This window comes from Sycon ciliatum, chromosome 2, assembly GCF_964019385.1.
Source record: "Sycon ciliatum chromosome 2, ocSycCili1.1, whole genome shotgun sequence".
Lineage (NCBI taxonomy): Eukaryota > Metazoa > Porifera > Calcarea > Leucosolenida > Sycettidae > Sycon > Sycon ciliatum.
In genome coordinates, this window is record NC_088644.1 from 24,868,108 (window position 1) to 24,883,831 (window position 15,724).

The window sequence follows — 15,724 nt, forward strand, 5'->3', positions numbered from 1 at the left end:
CAGTGCCATCATCGGACACACTGGAAATCTTTTGGCCGCTACCATCGATCTTGCAAGCTACATCAAAAGCAACAGAAGAGACAACATGTTTAACCCACAAATATGTATGTACACATTCAAAAGGCTTGTTGTTCAAGAACTCTAGAACATGATGTGGAATATCACATAAGAATTCTTCTTGGTGTCTCTGATGCGATGATTGAAGAAACTATAAGTTGACAAGGTATCCATTGGAATAGGGTTCTGTTGCAATCGTTGAATGAGAACATTCGACGCAAGTAACAGTCCTCCAATTCAAGCAGCTTAGGTTAGAAGAATACGGAGTGCTGTGACTGTACCACTGTGTATTTTCTAGTGGAATTCGTGTACAGATACTCTTACTGTAAACTATTTAGCAGCAAACCTGGAAAGGTGTACTATGGATTTCACCGTGAAAACGGAACATCAGTTAGCACACTTAGTACATGTCACTTACCCACACAAGTAGGAGCTGAGTGGAAGTCAGCAATACCACCAACAACAGAACATTGGATGGATGTGTCGCTCACACCACTTGACAGTCTGAAGCCACTGTTGCAGTTGTACACAGCTCCCGAGTACAACTGGGCTGTGGAACCAGTCACCACAACTCTTGTACCATCAACTCTTCCATCAATGATGCTAGCTACAGAGCACAGAGCTAAGTACCACACAGTACCGGCAGTGACGTTTGCAGCACATGCACAAGCAGCAAAAAAAGAGGAGGGGGGTTAAATGATCATTGAAAACACACAGTAAATATTGGGCTAGGAATGATGAAAATTCCAGCTACATAGAGCACTTGCCCCACCAAACTTCGCCTGTCTCTACTCGATAGAAAAGGCCAGAAAAATGGTTGGCTACCGACTAAGTTCCTAGCTTATAGAGTGGTTTCTAATCTATCACATGACTATACGGGACAGCCATGTTAGTTCCAACCCCAACAAAACTAGTCCTCACATTTATGGGTCACATAGTGTCGGCATGTTGGTTGCACCATCCGCATACCATGATCACTCACTATGAGAATCTAATATCCCATGACAAAGATGTGAAACCAATCTATTCTAACTTAACTGGCGAAAGACTGATAACCAAAAGTGAAAGGTCATTTTCACAAAGCACCGAAACATGGGCAGCCTTGACCTCAACAAATAATATATCATTGGACAAAGCATAAAATACGATACAAATATTAAAAGAACTGCAAGTTACCTTGGCAACTTCCTACATTCATCCAGTGGCCAGTTGAAGAATTCCTCGGACAGCTTGCCACTGTAGTGCCTTCAACACGTGTATAGCCGGCAACACAAGTTACCTTGCCACTCGCCTTCTCAATAACAGCAACATTCATGTCAATGAACTTGCATTCTGGATAATCGAAAATAGAGAGTGCATTACAAGTGAATTGCATTCTGCAAAATTCCGTTTGAAATCGCACAACTACAGTGAGAATCTGCACCGAGAACCGTTACAGATGTTACAAAACCATGGAAAAAGTCCATGCCAACACGCAAAAGTGGTTTGAAGGGTTATGGAGGCGGTCCATGCATAACAATTTATGGCATACCTTCACATGATGTCCCGTTGCCATAATAGCCACTCTTACACGAACATTCAAATGAACCAATGGTGTTGCTACAGGATGCCATTGCATCACAATCATCAACGCCAGTGGTACACTCATCGATATCTGTAAAAAGCACACAAAGTATTATACACCGCATAGTACCATCAACATCATCAGCAGAACATATCAACATTTTAGACAACCATTCTGGGACATTTTCGTTGTGCATTCACCGCTCCCTTCCTCCTTTATTCCCAATCAAACTGGCTCACTTTCACCGAAACTGGGTGACTGCGCCCAACAACAAAATAATTACTTACAGCATGTTTGAGCGAGTTTCTGTCACTTGAGTTGAACCTTGGAACGAAAGTTGTCACTTGCTGGCGCGGTGACCAGGTGACTGGAGTACGCAGGATTACGTGACCACTTATTCAGCCATGTTCGATTGGGAATAAGGGCCGAATGCTGCATTGCAGCCTTTCGGACCAAAACCAGTCGACTCAGCGTCCAAAGGACTACAACATATGGGCCAATCGCGGTCATCCGTGATTTTATAAGAACGAAATGGCGCTTTTAGTAACCTTTTGTATACATATCCCATCTAGTAGGGCGCAGTCACCCAGTTTCGATGGAAGTGCACGAGTTCGATTGGGAATAAAGGAGGAAGGGAGCGTCTCAGCTTCCTCGGACCAAGACCATTCGACTCAGCACCCCGAAGACTACAACTGGTGAAAATTTGATCTGTAATTGTCAATGACCCCGACCATCAGCTTAGTGAGCAGAATGCAATTTCATTGCTGAAAAAGAAATCAGTTTGCCTGCTTCCAACATACAACTTACCATCGCAAGTAGGAGCTGAATGGAAGTCAGCAATACCACCAACAACAGAACACTGAATGGATGTGTTGCTCACACCACTTGATAGTCTGAAACCACTGTTGCAGTTGTACACAGCTCTAGAGTACAACTGGGCTATGGAACCAGCCACCATTACTCTTGTACCATAAACTCTTCCATCAATGATCCTAGCGACAGAGCATAGAGCTAAGTACCACACAGTACCAGCAGTGACATTGGTAGCACCCGCACAAGCATCAACAACAAAAAAAGGGGATTCAAATTATCATTGGAAACACACAGAAAAATCGGGCTAGGAATGATGAAAACTCTAGTTACATAGAGCACTTGCCCCACACTTTTCCCGTCTTTACCGGATAGAAAAGGCCAAACAAAAAGTTGGCTACCAACTAAGTTCCTAGCTTGTAGAGTGGTTTCTCATCTATCACATGACTATACGAGACACACATCGTGTCGGCACGTTGGTTGCACCGTCCGCATACCATGATCACTCACTACGAGAATCTAATATCCCATGACAAAGATGTGAAACCACTCTATTAACTGGTGAAAGACTGCATCTAATTTCTGTCTTTAAGTACAGGTACCTAATTTATAATTATAATCAAAAGTGAAAGGTCATTTTTCACAAAGAACAGAAACATAGGCAGTCTTGACCTCAACAAATAAGATATCATTGGACAAAGCATAAATAAGATGCAAGTTACCTTGGCAACTTCCTACATTCATCCAGTGGCCAGTTGAAGAATTCCTTGGACAGCTTGCCGCTGCAGTGCCTTCAACACGTGTGTAGCCGGCAACACAAGTTACCTTGCCAGCCGCCTTCTCAATAACAGCAACATTCATTTCACTGAACTGGCATTCTGGACAGTCGAAAATAGAGAGTGCATTACAAGTGCATTGCATTCGGCAAAATTCCGTTTGAAACCACACAACTACAGTGAGAATCTGCACCGAGAACCGTTACAGATGTTACAAAACCATGGAAAAAGTCCATGCCAACATGCAAAAGTGGTTTGAAGGGTTATGGAGGCGGTCCATGCATAACAATTTATGGCATACCTTCACATGATGTCCCGTTGCCATAATAGCCACTCTTACACGAACATTCAAATGAACCAATGGTGTTGCTACATGATGCCATTGCATCACAATCATCAACGCCAGCGGTACACTCATCAATATCTGTAAAAAACACACAAAGTAATATACACCGCATAGTACCTTCAACATCTAAAAAGTCCATGCTAACACGCAGAAGTGGTTTGAAGGGTTTTGGAGGGGATCCATGAATAATAATTTAAAAAAACCTCTCATCCCACCAGAAGCTCAAGCAGCTACTCTTTGCACATGAATAATAAATTATGGCATACCTTCACATGATGTCCCGTTGCCATAATAGCCACTCTTACACGAACATTCAAATGAACCAATGATGTTCGTACATGATGCCATTGCATCACAATCATCAACGCCAGCCGTACACTCATCGATATCTGTAAGAAGTACACGAAGTAATATACACCGCTTAGTAGTAGTACCATCAACATCATCAGCGGAACATATCAACATTTTAGACAACCATTCTGGGACATTTCCATTGTGCATTCACACACCTCCCCCACACTTGCTATGTTCGCAGCAATGACAGCACGACAACTATCACGCACCTTGGCACTTGGGAGGTACAGCATTCAGAGTACCACTTGAATCACAAAGAGCTTTGTCTTCACCCACAAGACGGAAGCCGTTGTCGCATGAATACACAACTTGCTCATTGAACTGGATAGAAGAAGAAACTGGACTTGTGCTGCCATTTCCCGGGGCTTTGATGAGACAGGTTTTGACTGCACATTTATTGAAACAAAGATTTATACACACATGAATTAGGAAGACACACAAACACACACACACACACACAAGAAACATCCCTTATAAGGCACTACCACAAACAAGAAAAGTTGAATCATGAAAATCTTCCATGGCAAAACGTAAAAGAGGACATGCTCGGGTGAGCTGCTTTGAGTCACAGTCAAAATATTGTGCACGAAGTCCTGGAAAACAGTTGATCACAACTTACTTGTACATGTAGGTGCATTTCTCCACACACCATCAGTATTTGTACAGGTTTCAGCTGTATTATCTTGAACAACTTCATAACCATCAACACAAGTCACAGCCCCATTGCTTGAAATCGACTGTATAAACCGTCCTGGCGGAGCTTTACAGGCTAAAAACACATGGCCACAGGAAACAAACAAAAGAAAAACTTTCCAAAAGATAAAGCAAATTAACCCCTACAGTGCCAAGGACGAGGTAACTCGTCCTGAAACAACCACACTGAATGGCCAAGGACGAGATGACTCGTCACGCACACGGAGCATATAGACACGAGCCTAGACCACTGTACAAACAGCTATAACATCCACATACCTACTTCAAATTCGACATATGACGGCTCATTGGAAAGCTATTGAGCGCAGCTTTCCAACAATTTATCATTCGATATAGCGTAACATACGCATGCGCAGAAGCTCGAAGTCCAGGAAACAGGTGAATGTCAAATTTCAAACGTGTGACTGTGAGGCACTTCATGCTAAAGTTGACGAGGTGCTTGATTACGGGGAACTTCCCCAGTGCACAGCCCATGCGTGACATACACCAAACTGAGCACTAGAACAGCCTGATTCTGCTGGTGTTTGAATCGTCACTGTACATTGAGTATGCGCCGTAAATCGAAATAATTTGTCGCTGACTGTAGATTAGCACTACAAAGACGCATAGGAGCGGATTTCGAAGTGTTTGTAGGCCGTTCTCCTGCGCCTGCAGAGCACTGAGCACCATGAATCGAGAGGGGAGACACTCAGCTTTCCAGGGAGCCTATGATGATGAAAATCTGTTACTGGTGAGTGAAATGGTGATATTTTTAGTGCCCAATGTGAACATTATGTGTGGTGCGAGTGTGTGTGCTGGCCAACCGTGTAGTAAGTGCTCCAGCACTGAAAGAGTTAACCCTTTAAGAGCCACAGGAAAATTTCAAAATTCTGCATTTTTTCGTGTTCCTTGGATCATAGCTTCAGTTCTACTCACTCAATCCTCACAATCTAGGGCTTCCTGGCACGGTCTCCGCGAGAGGAAGAGAATGAGGTCGATCATGATAGCCAGCACACTGTCTATCCAGCGCTAGATCGCAGCGACAGTACGAAAAATGCCCCAAATGCGTCCAATTGCGTCCCGCTCCAGATATTTCATTTTACTCGATCGTGGAGTTCCAATTTTTTCGCTGTGTACTCTTGACAATATCAACAGTGAAACCCGTGCAAATTCGAGTAAACCAGCGTGACGAAAAGTCTCAAAATACTCAATACTAAAGTCGCACTGCGCGCTTTTGAAATTGCCGCGATCGCGGCTCAACTTACGAGTGATCTATCTCAGGAACCGTTGCTCGCAGCGTTTCGCGGATTGTTTCTCCAAACAGGTGAGAGTTTTCTCTTCGCCCTGGATATTTCGATCGATGGATTGGAGCGAGATTGGACTGAGTTACGATCTTTTGAAGTTTTGCATTTGAATGCGTCGTTTACGACGCATTCAAGTATGGGGTGGCTCTTAAAGGGTTAACACACATGCACACTTGACAATCATCCTCGTGAGGCTTGGTAAACATGAACAGGAATTCCTCACAATAACATGCTCTACAGCACATCATGTGTTACTACATCATAAGTTGAAATTCTTACCTTGACAAGATGCAAGGTTCTGCCAATTTGGAGACAGATCTTCACACACAGGCTGTGTTCCATTGTAGTAGTATCCATTGTCGCAAGTTACAGTGCCATTATAAGACACACTAGAGATCTTTCGACCACTACCATCTGTCTTGCAAGCTACGTCAACGTTCAAGAAGGAAAGCAATAGAAAAGACCAAATGTTAACTCAATATGAACATGTTCTGTAATGTGGTACAGCTCACGAGAAACCGATCACAAACTCAACTAAACATTAAGCTGTCCGATAATGAGATAGTTGGTTCATAAGACTGTATTCTTCAACATTCAGGGACCTGATACTCGATTCAACACAGTGATACAGGCTTGAAAGCTGTTGGTTTCTTGAAAGGATATGCATTATAGGAAAGTTTTAAATCATTGTAATTGTCAATGACCCCACCATCAGCTTAGCGAGCAGAATACAATTTCACTGCAAAAAAGACATTAGTTTGCCTGCTTCCAACATACAACTTACCATCGCAAGTAGGAGCTGAATGGAAGTCAGCAACACCACCAACAACAGAACACTGAATGGATGTGTTGCTCACACCACTTGATAGTCTGAAACCACTGTTGCAGATGTACACAGCTCTAGAGTACAACTGGGCTATGGAACCAGTCACCATAACTCTTGTACCATCAACTCTTCCATCAATGATGCTAGCTGCAGAGCACAGAGCTAAGTACCACACAGTACCAGCAGTGACATTGGCAGCACACGCACAAGCAGCAACAACAAAAATGGGGATTCAAATGATCATTGAAAACACAAAGTAAAAACCGGGCTAGGAATCATGAAAACTCCAGCTACACAGACTACTCACCCCACATTTTGCCGATCTTTACTCGATAGAAAAGGCCAAAAAATAAATGGCCGCCAACTAAGTTCCCAAAGTACCGTATTTCCTCGTTTAATAGACCCGGTCTTTTGTTTTTTGAAGAGGGTTGGACCCCCGGTCTCTTATTTGGGCATGGTCCATTATTTGAGCACGGTCCACTATACTTTCATCGGCACATCGCTGGAAATGGTGGATTTTTAACACGTCACAATATAGAAGTTCTATATTATGATGTGTTAAAAATTCACCATTTCCAGCGATGTGCCGATGAAAATATAGTGGACCGTGCTCAAATAATGAAAGAAAGCACTAGCCACTACAAAAATTGTAGTTGCGCAACCTAAAATCGCGTCCTTTTTTGATCCACCACGTGCTTTCTTAGTGCGCATGTGCAAAGCGATGAACTCAAATAAGAGACCGGGTCTCTTATTCGGGCATGGTCTACTATTTTTCCGTGAGGCCTCTAGGAGGGTCTACTATTTGAGCATGGTCTATTATTCGAGCATGGTCCATTAATCGAGGAAATACGGTAGTTTCTCATCTATCACATGACCATATGGGACAGCCATGTTAGTTCCAATCACATGACGTCGGCACGTTGGTTCCACTGTCCACATACCATGATCCCTTACTACGAGAATTTAATCCCATGACAAAGATGTGAAACCACTCTAGAACTGGAGATAGACTGCTACTGAAATCAATATTTACTAATTTAGGTACCTAATTACATTATCAAAAGTGAGAGGTCATTTTGCACAACGAAAAGCACAGAAACATAGGCAGTCTTAACCTCAACAATAAGATATCATTAGACAAAGCATAACAAATGATACAAATATCTAAATGTACTACTAGTTACCTTGGCAACTTCCTACATTCAACCAGTAGCCAGTTGAATAATTCTTTGGACAGATTGCCGTTGCAGTGCCTTCAACACGTGTGAAGCCGGCAACACATGTTACCATACCACTTGCCTTCTCAATACCAGCAACATTTACCTCGCTGAACTGACATTCTGGACAGTCAAAAATAGAGAGCTCGTCACAAGGGCATTGCATTATGTGACATTTTGCTTGTTATCACACAACTACATTGCGAATCTGCGCCGAGAACTGTTGGCATTCTTCTACTTCAGAAGTACACATGTTAGAAAACATGGAAAACGTCCACCCTAACACACAAACCTGGTTTGAAGGGTTATAAAGTCAGAGTACATGCATCAAGCCCTACATGACCACCGATGTTTCGTTGATGCAAATAAAATGTGCGAAAATAATCAGCACACTATTTCGAGCATTTCGACATACATAAACAGTGCATTGGGCTGCATTTGGATAATTAGAAGTTCCTGATAATTCGAAGTTGGGGCCTGGCAATTTGAGGTTTGAATTAAAGGGAGTCTAACTGTGCGTGCATCTAGCCCTACCCCTACCTACACTAGAAAGTAAAGCAACGTCAAAGCAATGCACTTTCTTTGCAAGACCCACTGACTTTTGTGGGAACGTGTTAACAACTTATGGCATACCTTCGCAAGATGTCCCGTTCCCATAGTAGCCACTTTTGCACGAACATTCAAATGACCCAATGATGTTGCTACATGATGCCATTGCATGACAAATATTAACACCAGTGGAACACTCATCGATATCTATGAAAACATGTAACATTAACAACACACAATAGAGAGAGAGAAGAAAATTATAATTACAACCCAGAGTTCCGGGCTCCGTACCGTCTTTAGGTTACCTCCTGAAGATTGACTAGAGCGTGAAACTCCACCTCATGGTATGGACCACTCTGAAGATCAACCAGGGCGTGAAATTCCACCTCGTGGTATTGACCACTCTGAAGATCAAGCAGAGCGTGAAATTCCACCTCACGATGGTTGCATAACAATAACACATGTTTTGAATGATATCTCTAACATCGAACAGGCTCTATACAATTCTGACATGGGTGATGAGGACCACAGTGATGGCAGTGACAGCCAAGACATCATACAGCAGCTAGTTATGCTCATTACTAAGAGTACATAGAACCCAGAGTGTGAAACTTGGGACTTTTCCTACTATGGGTGTCTGTCACCGTGGAATTTTTGTGATTACATCATATTTGGTGCCGATCTGAGGCGAGAAGTGAAATAGTGCGTACAGCTGAGCTGCAGTTGTGCAGAAAGAGACCTGCTTGAATCCTGCTTGTACGCACTACATCACTAAAAATGATCTGATCGCGGATTTGTTTGTGATCGGGTTTGTTTCATCTGGCAATGTTTGCATGATGCATGTAGCACCCTATTTCAGTCCATTTTTGCTATCGTGCCCTCAACTCGCACTCGAGGAGGCCAAAGCAACTTGCTTGTGGTCCCACCTGCTAGCACGGCTCGTTCTGCTAAGCGCCTAACGCACGCTGGAGCCATAATGTGGAATAGATTGCCCCCAGCAGCAAAATGTTCAAATAGGTATTTGGATTTCAAATCTCAAGCCTTGCAGTATACATTATCAGCGACATAGGTTTTCCAATGCTCACTGGATTGATATTTGTTCGTTGCAACCAACCTTCCGTTTTCTTTTCTTTCTCTTTTTCTCTTATATCTACTTTTCCACAATATCCTTTTACATTTTTATTCACAGTGGGTCCAATGTTATTAGGCAGTTTGCCTGTTTTGATTTCCACTATAAATAAAGTATACACAACAAAAACAATTTTGCCGTGACAGCAACCCACCAGAGCTGCACACTCTGGGCTTCATGTACTTGTTATTACCGTCTCACTCACCTTCACAATGTGTTCCATTCCCTGTAAACCCTGACATGCATGAACATCCATAACTTCCATCAGTGTTCACACACCATGCATCATGGTGACAGTCATGTAAAGAGGCATTGTTGCATTCAACAATGTCTGCACAGGAGAAAACGACAGCAGTGTTCAAATTACTGCAACAGATATCACAGCTTCAGGCAAGTCCAAATGAACACTCGGTGTGCAACTGATCATCATAAACATCTCAAAACAAATGAATCGTAAAGTCATGAGGGTGTCAATGAATCAGAGAGAGCATCAATGAATCAGAGAGAGAGTGAGTGTAGAAGCAACGCAATATATAGGGCCTGGGTAGCTATGGCGCAAGTAGCTACCCAGGCCAACGGAACGAAAGGTGGGAATGACGTAGGTGAGAATGACGTAGCACGGGCGGAGGTACCTAACACATAGACAAAAGCATTGTACAGTACTTGGAAATGGTGCAGTACAAAACACTTCAACTAAGGAAGCGGCAATGATACAACACGAATTACACACCTTGGCACTTGGGAGGTACAACATCCAGAGTATCACTTGCATCACAAAGACCTTTGTCTTCACCCACAAGACGAAAGCCGATGTCACACGAATACACAACCGTCTCATTGAACTTGATAGAAACAGAAATTGGATTTGTGCTGCCATTTCCGGGAGCACTGATCTGACAGGTTTTGACTGCAAAGACATGTATTGATGTACACATTACACACACACACACACACACACACACACACACACACACACACACACACGCACGCACGCACGCACACACGCACGCACACACACACACATGCACGCACGCAGTCACGCACGCCCGCACAGATAAGTGTGCACACTGTTATAGAAACACTCATAAAAGAACCAAATTATATGCAATTGTAAGTAGCCACCTCTCAACATTATCCAGCATACTCTGCATGAAATATTCATAAGATTGAGGATTTGGAATGGGGAACAAATTGAAGAAAAGATTGACTGTCACCACCATGACTCGAACCAGAGACCTTCGCTATAGGCCAGCGTTGCTCTGACCAATGAGCTTTGGTGTATTGTATTCTGCATGAACATAACTTTATTTCTTCACTAACTGGACATGCACAGGTGCCTTCTAAGTTCTCATCATCCCAATGGCCGATTCTCACAGAAAGATTGAGCAAGGAAGGAGAGCTCAAGCCAGATGGTGAAATTCATTTTCTCAGAGGACATTGGCATCCTTGCTTGGCTGGCAATGTATGTCTATGGTGCCATGAGGTCGCATCTCAGTAGAGTTCAGGAGTGTCTGCTTCTTTGGTATTAACGATCTAGCTTTCTAACGGGTAAACATTCTCATCCCACCACAATGTTGAGCACTCTTTCTGAAACAGTAGATAATTAACTACTTCTTCTGAATCAGGAGTTAAGTCAAGTTGCACTGTATTTAATTTGAGCATCTGTAAAAAATGCTACAAATACAGGAATTGCAGAGTTGCTTTCTGATAAGGTTGGAACTAGATGTACGCAAAGAAAGGCACCATATAAAAGTATACCTTGAATTGGACTTTGATTCCTCCTTGAGAATAAAGGTTATGCGATAACCTCACCAGTTGAGATGTTTTGGCGAAGTAGCAGCACATTACTTTTGTCGAATGCTGTGATGGGGTGAGTCCGCTGTATACATAGCGCCCATAAGCGGTTCCGCTGATTCACCCCATCACAGCATTCGACAAAAGTAATGTCCTTCAATAAAGGGTTTGAACAAAGATGAATTTGCTTACTTGTGCATGTAGGTGCATTTTTCCATTCACCACCTGCATTGGTACAGGTTTCAGCTGAGCTAACTTGAGCGACTTCATAACCCTTAACACAGGTTACCACCCCACTGCTTGATATCGAATCAATAAACTGTCCCGGTGGGACTCCACAAGCTACAGAACACATAGCCACATAGAACAATGCAAACCATTTAAAAAAGATAATGGAAATGCAAATGAATGCAAGCATGTGCAATGCACAATCACTCTCGTAAGGCAAAGCATGGTACACATGCAAGAGTCTCATACAATGGCACGTCACCAAATACGAATGCCAGACTCAAAAACGAACCTTGACATGATACAAGGTTCTGCCAGTTTGGAGACAGATCTTCACATATAGGCCGTGTTCCACTGTAGTAGTATCCATTGTCGCAAGTTACAGTGCCATTATCGGACACACTGGAGATCTTTTGACCACTACCATTGATCTTGCAAGCTACAGCAAAGCAACAGAAGAGACAAATGGGTTAACCCAAATGTACTTGTACTGTCTTGTACTTGTACTTGCTTACTGCCAAAACTGGTCACGTGGGTTTCCGCTTGGGAGAGGGGAGGGAGACACAAAAGGAAACACGACTCAATTGGCTATTGAACCGCCCAACGGCCGACACCCCTTAAATCCCAAACTAGGGTGGACTTGGAAATGATCCCGCTTATAGGCTCACCACACCTCAGTATGTGTGGGTGAGGACAAGGTGCAGAAAAAGGATTGACGGTATCAGAGTTACCCACATACATGTATGTACACCTCCAAAAAAGCTTGTTCTAATACTCGAACATGATGTGGAATATCACATACGAAAATTCAAATATTCTTGGCGTCTCCGATGCGATGATTGAAAACACTATAAGTTGAAAAGGTATATCCATTGGAATAGGGTTCTGTTGCAATCGTTGAATGAGAACATTCGACGCAAGTAACAGTCCTCCAATTCAAGCAGCTTAGGTTAGAAGAATACGGAGTGCTGTGACTGTACCACTGTGTATTTTCTAGTGGAATTCGTGTACAGATACTCTTACTGTAAACTATTTAGCAGCAAACCTGGAAAGGTGTACTATGGATTTCACCGTGAAAACGGAACATCAGTTAGCACACTTAGTACATGTCACTTACCCACACAAGTAGGAGCTGAGTGGAAGTCAGCAATGCCACCAACAACAGAACATTGGATGGATGTGTTGCTCACACCACTTGATAGTCTGAAACCACTGTTGCAGTTGTACACAGCTCTAGAGTACAACTGGGCTGTGGAACCAGTCACCATAACTCTTGTACCATCAACTCTTCCATCAATGATGCTAGCTGCAGAGCACAGAGCTAAGTACCACACAGTACCAGCAGTGACATCAGCAGCACATGCACAAGCAGCAACAACAAAACAAAGAGAATCAACATGAAAGCACTCAGGCAACACTGGGAATAGGAAGTCCAGCTACACAGAGCAGAAAACAAAAACCAAATAAGAAAAGTGTTTCAAAAATACTTCCAATTACTTCATGGTATTTTGCTGCCAGTCCTGACCCCAAGAATGAGATATAAAACACACGCACTTTGGCTACTTACCCTTGCATCTTCCGACATTCACCCATTGGCCAGTCGAGGAGTTTCCTGGACATCTTGCGGCAGCAGTGCCTTCAACATGGGTAAAGCCAGCAACACACGTCACCTTGCCACTGGCTTTCTCAATACTTGCAACATGTATTCCACTGAACTGGCATTCTAGACAGACCAACAAACACACACACGCACACAAAATGAAATACTCGCATTGTATAGGATTTGTAAGTTATCACATAAATAGAACAAGGCCCAAGGCTAGTTCGTTGGAACTCTAATGAGTTTCAATCTATGCAATCATCAGGCAACACAGTAATTATCACATAATTAAATGTGTGCCTGGATTCTAAACTGATCAGAACACCTTGTAGCTGGTAGGAGTCTACTACAGATGGCAAAATACTTTTCAAAATAGTGTAGTGTCCAGGCCACCATACATAGGTGGGGAGGGGGAGAGAATCAGGCAAAAGTGGTTCAGAAAAGTGAGGATAGTTTCTCGCACAGAAAAATGCGATAATACTAAGAAGGACACACTTCAGGCTCGTGAACAACAAAAGCAAATGAACAAAGACAATAGATTAAGTACAGTAGAGAGGTGATGGAAACAGCGCAAGGAAGAAGAGCTCAAACAACAACGCTGAATGCGCGACCCATACACATAGAAAGAATGAGAAAAAGGTGTAAGTGTGAGGAAACCTAACAAGTGTGAAGGGTGATGCAACAAAAATAGACAGATTGAAAAAAACTAACGGATTGTTGACGACCTACCTAACAGCCAACTGTGAATTCAATCTGCTTTTGCTTACAAAATTTAGATTTCTTAGTGTGAATATACACAGCATATGTGTGTGGGTCACACATTCATCGTTGTTGTTTCAGCTCTTCTTCCTTGCGCTGTTTCTATCACCTCTTCGCTGTACCTAACCCGCTGTCTTTGTTGATTAAGGCTTTTGCCTGTATTTTATCTATCGAGAAGGCTTGAAGGTATACATGCACTAGAGAAAAATTTCACGATGCTGAGATATGTCCTACTTCTTAGTATAAAAGTGAGGATACTTGCCCTTACATGTGGACCTATTGCCACACAAGAAATGGAAGTAACTGAGGTCTATCTCAAACATCAATTGAATAGTGCCCACAGGGTACTCCATACCTGTACAAGCTGTCCCGCTGCCATAATAGCCACTCTTGCAGGAACATTCAAATGAACCAATGGTGTTGCTACATGATGCCATTGCATCACAATTATCAAGACCAGTGGTACATTCATCGATATCTGTAAAAAAGAAAAAGTAATAGGTACCTTTTGAAACTCGGGTACTCGGGTACTCGTTTCCATATGTCCTTTTCCTTTCTACTTTTAATAGGTACCTTATCAATAGTATATCAACATCATCAGTGACAGTAGAAGTTATCAACAGAACAATTCTGGGACATTCCCATTGTGCATTCCCACATCTCCCACTGTGACCACACATCATTCAATAACTACATTCCTAACCAAAATGAAACAAAAAAAGTACATAATGTACACACTTACCATCACAGGCCGTCCCATTGATCATGGTTGACTGACCGTTAGCTTCACAAACAATACTATTAGCGCCATTCAGCCGGAACCCGTCTAAGCAGGAAATGCTCAAACTTTCATTGTACGTAAAGCTATCCTTGCCATTGCCAATAAGTCCATTACTTGGTGGGCTGGGTACCTTACAACTTACAACTAAACAAACAAACAAACAAACAGAAATCTGATTCACAGCCATTCCACAGCAGGGGCTCCGATTTGCTACACTATGGCTGGCTTGAAAGGAAACAGGAATCTGATCTCTGAAAAGAGAAGGACTCGTTCTCCGTTGTTTGTGTTGAGAGAAACTGCTTTCTTGGTAGGATAGATCCGTGACAATACATGTGCACAGTGTCTGCTCTAGGATATCAAACCAAGCCGGTACACGTGTACGTGGTGGCACAACTCTTGCAACCGGGTCAGAGCCGGATACGTTCAAGTGTGGCTATTGCACATGAGGGAGTCCTAAAAAATTACGACTCCCTGATGTACATGATTGTACATGTATGAACGTACTCTGTCTGCACGAGCCTGTCATATCAGTGTGTACCCCCTTGAAGTATAAAAAAGTACTCAACATGACTCCCTACTGAGTCACAAGTGGCCAGTGTTCTTTTTCCAAACGGATCCAAGCACCCCCAACCCAGCTCTGGAACAGACATTGTTACACGGCTTCCTGTATGACACACAAACACTAAACTATGGCTTCGGAGTACAACAAAAATACAACCATATCAAAACAACAGAAGCTCTTACTTCTGCAAGATGTTCCATTTCCATTATAGCCAGTATTGCAGTGACATGTATATGAGCCGACGGTATCAGTACATCTTGCATTTCTATGACAGTCATGAAGGCTCCCATTAGTACACTCAAGTATGTCTAAGTAGAAACAAATGAATTCGCCATCGCATAAATTCAATCAAGACTTCTGCTTTCTACATCAATC

The 15,724-nt window shown here is 42.8% G+C and overlaps 2 protein-coding genes across 2 annotated transcripts in view; both read right to left on the minus strand.

The window, feature by feature from the left end:
* The window catches only part of LOC135810454 (fibrillin-2-like), a 159,025-nt gene that overhangs the window by 78,751 nt on the left and 64,550 nt on the right, over positions 1-15,724 (minus strand). The window lies entirely within an intron of this gene.
* Positions 1,214-14,329, minus strand: LOC135810972 (fibrillin-1-like). Its single transcript, XM_065324341.1, has 18 exons — positions 14,269-14,329; positions 13,215-13,370; positions 12,765-12,968; positions 11,940-12,086; positions 11,612-11,761; positions 10,356-10,532; positions 8,581-8,703; positions 7,915-8,070; positions 6,689-6,892; positions 6,184-6,330; positions 4,527-4,676; positions 4,117-4,293; positions 3,820-3,942; positions 3,509-3,631; positions 3,154-3,309; positions 2,429-2,632; positions 1,589-1,711; positions 1,214-1,389 (listed from the first exon to the last, which is right to left on the minus strand). Exons 1-18 carry the CDS (start codon positions 14,327-14,329, stop codon positions 1,214-1,216), a joined length of 2,757 nt encoding a protein of 918 aa, XP_065180413.1.

Excerpts from the sequence above, each read along its gene's own strand:
- LOC135810972 (XM_065324341.1), bottom strand. The coding sequence starts at position 14,329 with ATGTTTGAGATAGACCTCAGTTACTTCCATTTCTTGTGTGGCAATAGG. Across the intron at positions 12,087-12,764 it reads CTCAGCTCCTACTTGTGTGG|CTTGCAAGATCAATGGTAGT; the intron begins GTAAGTGACATG and ends GCTTTGCTGTAG. Across the intron at positions 2,633-3,153 it reads GAATGTAGGAAGTTGCCAAG|CTCTATGCTCTGTCGCTAGG; the intron begins GTAACTTGCATC and ends TGTGGTACTTAG.